Genomic DNA, 9,979 nt, shown 5'->3' on the forward strand with positions numbered 1-9,979 from the left:
CTCTTGGCTGCAGGGTGGAGTGGTGGGCATCACCATAGACTGGAACTGTGACCTCGACTGGCCCCTGCGGTACTGCAAACCCATTTACCAGTTCCACGGCCTTTACAATGATGACAGTAATGTTTCACCAGGGTTCAACTTCAGGTAAGGAAATACCTGTTAATTCTCCGAGCATAATTCAGAGGTGACAGCTATCAGGTTCCCACTCAAGGGATGGTAGAATGCCAGATACTGTCCTTCAAAATAGTCACTACCTTTGCATGCTAGACAGCAGTACCAGTGCTCTTTTAAATGGCATGAGAAAAGTGATAATATACCCTTAGCTTCAAAACTTCCCCATTTCCTTTCCATCTCCTCTCCCTTGCAGACTCTCCTGCTTGGTTGAGCTTTTGGGAAGCCCCTTGAAAGCCTGGAGATGGTATAGGATCATCTCATGTGTTCACATAATTTCTATCCTCTGCTCTGTGTGACACTGTCACTAGAGCTTCACCAAGATCTGCTGCACGCAGAGCTTGGGGACATCAGATCAAACAGCATGAGCAGGAGCTGGAACTCCAGCCTGCAGGCAGGAAAACTGAGGCTCAGAGAGGAGACGTGCCAGCTCCTTCAGGGGGTTTAAGGAGAAGGTCAGGAGCAGGTCTATGATAGCACATTCCCAGATCTTTGTCCAAGATCCTGATGCTGTAGGGTTGCAGGGGCTGTTAGACACCTGGCAGACCATTAACACTCGCCATCCAATTGCACAGATATGCCAAATACTACAAAGAAGATGGGATGGAAAAGAGGACACTCTACAAGGTGTTTGGGATCCGGCTCGACATTTTGGTGAATGGCAAGGTAAGGGTGCATCCTCTGGATCTCTGGGACAGCAGTGCTGTATCCTTGGAAAGGCAGCAGCTCTGTAACACAGCACCAGGGTCCTGTGGGATCAGGAAAACCAGTGTGAATGCTTCCCTTGGGTGCTGGCCCACTCACAGGAACCCTTGGGAAATACTGGGCAAGGGAAGAGTGGAGGAAAACATGTTTTATATGTCACACCTTTTAGCTGCAGCTGGATCAGTGGTTTTGTCTAAAAAACTTCATGATGGGAGTGGGGGGATCTATGGAAACTCAAGACCTTTTACTGATATTTTCAAAAGCTGAACATTTGCATTTTTCTATTTTTCTATTTTGTTCCCACTGAGAATATTCCAAGTGTATACTTTTGTTTGGTTGCTTGGTTTTGGTTGTGTTTTTTATATTAAAAATACAGGAAGAAAATAAGTTCAATTTATTTCAGCCTAAAACCAACCTACAGTATTTTTCTGTTTGACCAGCTCTTTCCCAGCTCCTGTTTCTCTGTGTGCTGTGGTTGTGGTTTGAGTTGCTGCAAGGCATTTTTGCCGAGCCCCACCTACAGCTAGAGCACCCTATTTTTTTCCCCTGGGCTGACTGTAACTTATCACCTATTTTCTCTGACTTTATCCAGGCAGGCAAATTTGACATCATCCCGACCATGACCACAATTGGCTCTGGAATTGGTATTTTTGGAGTGGTAAGTTCAGATATTTCCAGTCTCTATATGGGGACTCTCAAATTATTCTTCTTGCCTGTGACATCCGTGGGAAGTGTCCTTGAGCTGCAGTGAAATACTGGTTGCTGCTCAGGGAATTAGAGGATGGGCAGAAGGGGGAAAGGAGATGCTCTCTTGCCTCTTTAGGTCAGGGAAATAGATTCCTGCTGGTCCCTGGCTGATGTGAATTCTGCCCTGCTGATGAAGTGAAGGCTGGGTCTCGTGGAAAGTCTTGGTAGTTTCAAGTTAGAGCTGGCACTAAGGGAGGGTCTGCATGTGACTGGCAGTATTTCATGCAGGACAGAAACCCAGCATTTGATTTGGTTATGGTCATTACAGACTTGGGCACAGCTCAAAGGGTGTTGTGCTCTCCACTTACCTAAAGTGGAAACCCTTCATTTGTGTTGATTTAAATCACCCACTATTGAACACAGCACACTTCACTTCTATCCTAAATGATTTAACTAAAAGAAGTTAAATCCTAAACTTCTATGCAAATGTTTGGAGATTTCAGCAACTGCCATGTTGTGGTCCAGGTGAGCTTGGAGGGTAACTCCAAACCTAACTGCACTTTGATTTAAGGCCTCTGTCCTCTGTGACCTGCTCCTGCTGCATTTTCTCCATGGACGAGACTATTACAAGCAGAAGAAATTCAAATATGCAGAACAGGAGCCTGTAAGTAACAGCGAGTGCCCTGCAGAGGCTCTTGCGGGGGTGTGTGTGGATGTGTGCATGAGTAATGATGCTGTAACACAAACATCCACGCTCAAGGGCAACCAGGCGCCTTCCTGAGCCCTTGGGACTGTTGGAGACTGGGATCCATGAATCTTCTCTCCAAAGTTACTGAGATGTTGTGTGTGACTCACTGTTAATAACTTTATTCTCTCCCTTTAACCCCAGATATTCCAATATCTGGTAACACTTCCATTGCTTTAAGCAAAGCAGGGGCAGATCTGTACTTTAGCAAACTAGAAAATGCCTTTTTTTCTGCTCTTTGAGAACATCTCCATGACCATGGAATGTTTCATGGCCTTTAAAAGGACACAAAAACAGTTCTCCTCAAACTCATCTGAAAATATACACTGGGGGTTAGGGGTTGTTGCCCAATCACACTTTCCCTAGCATTAGCATTAGAAAGGAGCAGGTCTGTAAAAGAATCCTTGTTTTCTCTCATTAACCCCCAGTCGAAGTCGCATAAGAAGGCAAAGGAGCCAGACAACACACAGTGAGAGGTGAGTGGTGTTTCCCTAGCCCTGCTAGCATACATCTGGCAGGGATGAGAGCTACAGGGGCTATAGGTCTTGAGGTTATCCCAAGGCCTGTGGGCAGGCAGGAAGGTTTCAGGGAAGGCACCAGGGCTCCAGGGAGGCTTGGAGGAGATCTGAGATGTCATTAGGCTGCAGTGCCTAATGTGGGGTCGGCACTTCCCAGCATAAGCAATTGTATGGGGCAGCAGCAGATGTGGGATGTGGGACTGACATCGCATCTTCGACGGCAGCATCTCTTGAAGAAGGGCACTTCTTCAAGACACCAGAAATCACTGTGCACCTCTCTCTCAGCAGAATCCACACTGACTGACAAACCTACAGCCTTCTTCCTCCTCCTCCTCGTCTCTTAAAACTTGGTTGCCATCCCACCACCTCCCTGGGCCAGCCCCAAGACCAGCAGAAGCAGCATCCAGCACCAGCTCTGGGAAGGCAGTGGCCTGCAGCCAGGGCAGGGGCTCTAGTGGGACATGCCACAATGCTGTGGATGGGTCAGACTAAAGGATCTCGGGGCCCTCTGCCAGCGCTGCTGCAGGGCACAGGTTCTGCTGCCTTTGCAGGCTCTTCAGATGGGCTGGCACTGCTCCCTGCCTTGTGTGCCACGGCCATACCAAGTCACTTGTGCCTGAAGACCCTGGGGAGAGCACAGCTGCCTCTTCTGCCCCAGAAGCACCATTGGACTTTTCCAAATTCAGAAGGGGAGGGAAGGAGACCTGGCAGAAGCCATGCCCAGCCCCTCTGCCTGGGAGAAAAATGGTTATTTTGTAAGGATGTATTTTATTAATAAAATATAAACCTTTAGTTTTTCTACTACACCCCTTTGTGGTATCTATGATTGCCCCAGGGCATGGTGTTTGCAGTGGTTTCTGAAGGTTTTATGCATATAGAGTAATCCCATCAGTGATGATTCCTTCAGAAACTGCCCTCCCATGCAGGGCCCCTGGGCCTCCAGCCACAAGCAGGGGCTGTTATCGGAGTTGTCACTTGGGTTTCCTCCTCAGGCAGGCTGGCTGGCAGGGAGCACTGGCGCACTGCCGGCCATGGCAATCCACTGTCCTGTGCCAGCTCTGCCTCCACTACCCACGCCAGTCAGTGATGGCTGCTCAGAGAGACTTTCTCAGCAGCAGCCTCACAAACCAGCTCTTTGCACCCAGGAACTAAAGTTCTCCTCTGTGCTAGAAGATTTGCACTACTCATCACGTGCAGCTGCACATCACGGACTGTGCTCAAGTCCCACACCCCCGTGAGCAGACCCTGCCCTGTGCTGCTGGCCCTGGTCCATTCTCCAGGATACATCAACACTGACTTTCTGCATAGTCCCTCTCTGAATGTCTTTTTTACCTCCCTGGGGAAAATTGCACTTCGGTTGCTTTGAAAGTGGATTCCAATGGCCATGGAAAAGTCGGTGGAGAAGCTATAGGGCTGTAATGCTGCCAGAGGCTGCAGGAGCACTGCTCCGGACTCTCAGGGACACAAGAATGTGTACCATAAGCAGATGCAGGTGATGTCTGGTCATAAACTCAACAAACATTTCAAGCCACACCTTCAAGCCATACGTTCCCCATGGGGAGATCATTTGCTCTCAGCAGGATGCCTCAGCTTTCACAGGCAGGGTGGGTTTTTGAAAGGTTATCCATGATTAACTTTTTCACCCTTTCCTGTGTCAGAGGTGCCAGGTGCTTGTACCAAGGAGATAGAGAAGGTAAGGGAAAGCTTCCTGGTCTCTGCAGGACTCAGTGCCTGTTCAGTGGGGACTGGGGAATCCCCATTCCCCGGGGGGTTCTCCTGCAGCATCCATGGAGACCCAAGCAGGTCCCATGTGGTGCCAGGGTGCAGCTCCCCAGCAAGCTGCCACCAGCAGAGGGGACTGCGAGACCATTTCACAGAGGCTGGGGAAAATCCAGTTCCAGAGACAGTGAAGCGAGAGTGTTCAGGAGACCTTTCACACCGGGTTAATCTGTGCTCAAAACTTAAATATAAATAACAAACGCAAGGCTGCAGGTAGAGCTGTGGGATGTTTCTGCTTGCTTTCAATCTAATCTAAACTTTCAAGCTGCTTGTAATGCAAAGTCCCTTTTCTTTCGTAGGAAGAATTAAAAGGCAGAATATGAAATCAGGAAAAATGCAACTTGTAAATTATCCCTTCTAGTTGCTGTTCTAAACTTCTGAGCTGGGATCCCTAAAAGTCATGAGGCTGCCTTAAAAATCATGCAAGGTTTTATTTTCATCTCTTTAACTTGTTTTCTTTAAATGCACAATCTTTAGGGGTTTGTTGTTTTTTTTTTTCTTTTCATTCATCATTTCTGAAACCAGCAGAATGAGATATTTCAATTTTAATTTCTTCCCCTAAACAAGCTCCTTCTCAAAGCCAGGGGCCCCAGGCTCTGTGGCTCCCAGGTGGGTGGCAAACAGAGCGATGGCTGGCTGGACAAAACTGGGCAAGTGCTGGATTTTAACATACATTGGTCCCCTGTGCTGTATGAAAAGGCAGGGAAAGCCCATGGCACTTGTTTCAGGCCTTCTTTTGGCAAAGAGGCTGGAGCTGGAGCTCAGGGATTGGAGACCAAGGAGGAAGGGCTGCTCTGTTCAGCCCCATAAGGAGCCTTCCTTGGCACAGACGCTCTGCTTCAGCATTGCAGCAGCTCCCAGCCCTCTCCCAGTGCCTTCCAGCTTGTCAAAACCCACACAGAGTGACTGAATGCAGGATAGGACACAACAGTTAAAAGCTAGAGCCTCACAAATAGAAATGTTGACAGGTTAAGACACCTGGTGTTGCAAGTCCCATTGGGGAAGTGGGGGTGACCAGCAGGATCATTTTCCTGTCCTCTTGGTTTGATCTGATCTTGCTCTGAGGAGCAGGGGAGAATTTACTGTTCTTAGAATATTTTCTTTCTGTTGTGGCCAGAAAACAACTGCATTTCAAGCAGTTATGATGTAGCCAGTGTGTCCTGCTGCTCTCTGACCTCTGATGAGCAAGATGAAGTGTTAAAGAATCCCAAGGGATTTGGTCCTTGTGTCAAGACCCCTTCAATGACAGTGTGCTGTGTTGCTTCCCATTCATGCTTGAGGGTTGGGTTGTTTGTGGATTTTTTTTTAACTCCTTGTTTGATTGCATTTTGGTTTTTACACAGTTATTAACTAATAGAAAAATACTAATAGAAGATTAACTTTCAGCAATTTAAACACTATCCCAGAAAACACACAAGAAAGAATGTATGTTATCCAGCTAATCTCTAATCTTTACAATTAGCAGTAACAAGCCCTTGTGTATGATGGTGTCAGTACTCCAAATGTCTAACAGAGGACTCTTGCCTTGATCATGGGTGTTAGATGACAAAAGCAAACAATGAGTGCAGTGTGAATATTCCCATTTTACAGAAACAGAAACCAAGATTCAAGCAAATAATTTTTGAACATGGATTTAAATGTAGTGAGAATTTTCTGCTTCTGACCAGCTTTTGTTACCTGTAAAGGTTGCTAGGTTGGATCTTGTTCAGATATATCTTTTCACTCCCTCAGGCAGGGTTATTTTGAAAAAATTCAAGTAGCACAGATATTCCAGAAGAGCAATTACAAAAAACTTGTTTGGCAATAATTATGCTAGTTAGTGATTCTGCAGAGATGAGGAATTATATTTCAATCTCTGCAGAACTGGCAACATTTAATCATTATGTTTGTGCTCAATTCCCAGCACAATGAGGCCCTGATTTCCACCTGGTGCTTCCAGACACTGTAACAAGGCAAATTAAAATGAGTAACACTCAAGAAGTAGATAATTCCTTTCCTGTGCAACCTCTCCTATCTTTAAGCCCACTCATTCTTTCTCTGGCACAGCAGACTCCCTGTTATTTTTAACCCAGTCCTCTTCTTAGGACATTCTTGGATTTTTCCCTAAAAAAGCACCTGCCTTTCTGGTTACACTATTTCCCTTTCTCTTTTGTTGTGGGAGCATGTTTTCAGTTGGATAAATCCTCTGGCTGACACACAGTGAAGGACTGGCAGGAACATGCATATCCTCCCAGCTCTGAAGGATGCTTTTATTTCCTTCTGTCCCACAGCTGGGCATTCTCAGGCCAGACTGTGCTGGGTGGCAAAAGGAGCTTCTGGCCATTTGAGTGCTTGACATCTGCAGCTCAGCCAGCAGCCATTCTCCTGGGGACAGCGCAGTTGTTACAGCCCATTTTCACTGCTGCCAGCCCTGTATTAATTATGCCCTGCTATAATCTTTGGCTGTCTTTGGTGAAGTGCTCTCTCCTTCTGTTATTTGTTTCTAATTGCTTTATAGTCTTATTTTTGAAAGCGTAAAATTCAAAAGTGTCCAAATGAGTTCTGAATATAGCAACAGCCTGGTCACCTGATGGGCTCTTCAGCAGGGGTGAATCAGGATTGCTCCAGTTAACAGGGCTCTGCCTGCCAGTACCAAGCACAGATCCTGCTCAGCTTTATGGCACCACTAAAAGATTTCCTAAAAAATGATGGCTTTAAATCTTTTTTTATCTAAACATACCATTGATATGCCTGGGGAAATGCAAGCTCTCCCCTCATGACAAGGACAGGTCAAATAAACACATTCCCAGTTCTTGCACCCAAAAAATGTGCAAGATCCGTTACCAACAAACCACACTCAATCATTATTTAACAGAAACATCAAAGACTTACTTTAACATTGTTAACATTTAACATTTAATATTTAACATTTTTATAGCCATTGTGGTCTAAGCATCAGAGAGACATTGTCTGTGACTCTCTTTCCACTGGCCACAACTGCTCTGCAGTGTAATCACTTGTGTATGATGAAAAGGGAAGCTGAAGCACATTATTTGTTTTGGGGTTTTTTTTTCTGGAAGAAATAGCACGTCCTGACTGAGCTGAGCTAATCAGGTTATTTCATTAAGCCAAGTGCTCATAGTCTTTGCCAGAGTTGATAATTTCAGGCCTTGATACTGGTGCTAAACTATGTTTCAGCCATCACTGGTGATTTAAACTGCCTGGTGCTAAAGGAGGCAGATCTTTAGGGAACAAATATCAGCACTTTCCAAACAGCCAGCATCTTGTAAACATCTCAAAGCCAAATGAGTTGGTCCAAATGACTTCTGAAACCCTTGCAAAACCTCCTCAGCAGTATTTAAAGCAAGAGGAGCAGGAGGCTGAAAGGTTCACTCATTGCTCAGAAGAAGCTGAGTTGGGCCTACATTGGCAAGGCCCTGCTTGATTGAATTGAAAGCCTCTGTGAAACAGGTCAGTGTTTTGGCTTACATGTTACGGTCTTTCAGAGCATCTCTCATGCCCTGGAGCCACAGGAGCACAGTCCCTCCACAGGCACAGGCACATTCCTGGGTCGTGGGCACATACTCCCAGGCATTAGAAGGAGGTTGGGGCTTTTACTCAGGCCTGGGAGGAGGTTTTGCTTTTGCTTGTGGGCTTGTCTCACTTTTCCTGAGAGTCCACCAAGGCAAATGCACAGCCCAGGAGCTCAGACTGCCTTGAGATGATGTCTAATCAGTGTCCTTAGCTAATATCCAGAGCTGCTGGAAAACAACAGCAGCTTTGGAAGCACACATTCAAGGAGATGAGGCTCTCTGCTGTGGTGTTACAGTTGTAGAATCATTTTGGTTGGAAAAGACCTCTGAGATCATCAAGTCCAACCACAAACCTAACACTGTCACTAAACCATGTCCCTAAGTGCCACATCTACATGTCTTTGGTTATCCTAAAATGCAGCAAGCTCTGCCATCCTCTCTCTGGTTATCACACTGCTGTTCAGCGGTCGTTTCACTGAATGCATCAGCTCTTTAGTAGTCAAGATTTGAACCACAGAACATTTCAATTCCGAGTGGTTTTGACTGAAAATTGGCAAAGAGAATGCACAAATATTTTAGGTGGAAGTGAAAGGGGATTAGCACTGAATAAACCTGTTCATCTGTAGAGAGTTGCTCAGCTGCCTGTGACCAGCCAGGGTGACAAAGCACATTTCTGCAGGAAAAGTAAGACTTGGATGCACATAGCAAATAGCATAAGGCTATGGCTGACTATAATAAACATACCCCACAGAATGAGTAAATGAAAAAAAATCATGCTCTTTGCTAGGCTTACAAGATGACTTTGCTGTTTTAATGAATAGTGCCTCTTAATTAACTTTTGATATTTCTCTCAACACAGTGACAAGAGGGGAAGCTTTTTTGAGATTAAAAAGTTGGTAGTAAACCACAAGATGCATTATTAATATGTTATTTTGAGTTATAAAACCCATGGTAAGGAATTAATTTGTTTCCAAAGCAAAGGATTATTTGAGACTCACTGGAAGCAGGCTCAGGCATTTCTATCTGCTTGTTGTCACAGCAGGAAAGAGCAGCAGTCTGCAGTGGGTTGAGTCAGGATGTGGATTTAATCCATTTAGCTCTCTGGCTAAATCCAAGATTCCTGGTGGGGACCCTGACTGTGAGTGGAGCCGCAGCAGAGACCACTGAGTCCTGCCATGAGTCACTCGTCACAAAATCGACATCTTCACAAATCCCACTGCAAGCATTCCACTGCTGGGTGCAGTGGAACCCCTCGACCCAGGGGTACGGTCCACTAGGAGCCAAGAAGGTAAAAAAAGAGTGTGAGGGAAAAACTAAAGCCAAAATATGAGTCAAACCAAAGAGAGCATCTGCTTGTAGGAGTTCCTTGAAGAACAGCAGTGGGATTAGTTGGTGTACATTTCTCCTCATTGCTGCATGACTTGGAGAAGTGTTTATGGTCAGGGTTGGGTGTTACTACTCTAGAGACAGAGCCTGGCTGAGGGGACACCCGTGTGCCGGGATCCTGAGGCTGTGTCCCTCAGCTGGGGTCGGCGGGCCCCCCACTCCCACCGTGTCAGTGCCACCTTCCCTGATCATATCTATTAGGGAGTAAGTAGGCAGAATTTCTTCACGGAAATGGTGATTAGGCATTGGAACGAGTTGCCCAGGGATATGGAGGAGTCATTTTCCCTGGAGACGGCTCTCTGTGTTCTGTTCTGTCACAGGCTGGACTCGACGATCTCAGAGCTCTTTCCCAACTGAACTGATTCTGTGATTAGCAAGAAGCTCCGTGTTTTCACCCAAAAGCCGGCACCTCAGATGCGCTTCTGGCTGAACACCACACACGACCGAAAAAAGCTTCTTCTCTTTTTTTTTTTTTT

At 46.1% G+C, this 9,979-nt stretch overlaps 1 protein-coding gene across 6 annotated transcripts in view; it reads left to right on the forward strand.

Moving 5' to 3' along the window:
* The window catches only part of P2RX1 (purinergic receptor P2X 1), a 29,206-nt gene that overhangs the window by 8,164 nt on the left and 11,063 nt on the right, over window positions 1–9,979 (forward strand). The window contains exons 8-13 of one of the 6 annotated variants that reach the window (XM_015646168.3): window positions 14–144; window positions 747–837; window positions 1,469–1,534; window positions 2,135–2,227; window positions 2,737–2,784; window positions 9,824–9,944. In XM_015646168.3, coding sequence (XP_015501654.1) covers window positions 14–144; window positions 747–837; window positions 1,469–1,534; window positions 2,135–2,227; window positions 2,737–2,781 — 426 coding nt within the window. In that variant the 3' untranslated portion in view covers window positions 2,782–2,784; window positions 9,824–9,944. Of the gene's footprint in view, window positions 1–13; window positions 145–746; window positions 838–1,468; window positions 1,535–2,134; window positions 2,228–2,736; window positions 2,785–3,111; window positions 3,633–9,823; window positions 9,945–9,979 lie in introns of those variants that run through there. The other 5 variants (XM_015646167.3, XM_015646166.2, XM_033518855.1 and 2 more) reach the window with 5 other exon arrangements.

The sequence above is a fragment of the Parus major genome, chromosome 19, assembly GCF_001522545.3.
Source record: "Parus major isolate Abel chromosome 19, Parus_major1.1, whole genome shotgun sequence".
NCBI classification, from domain to species: domain Eukaryota; kingdom Metazoa; phylum Chordata; class Aves; order Passeriformes; family Paridae; genus Parus; species Parus major.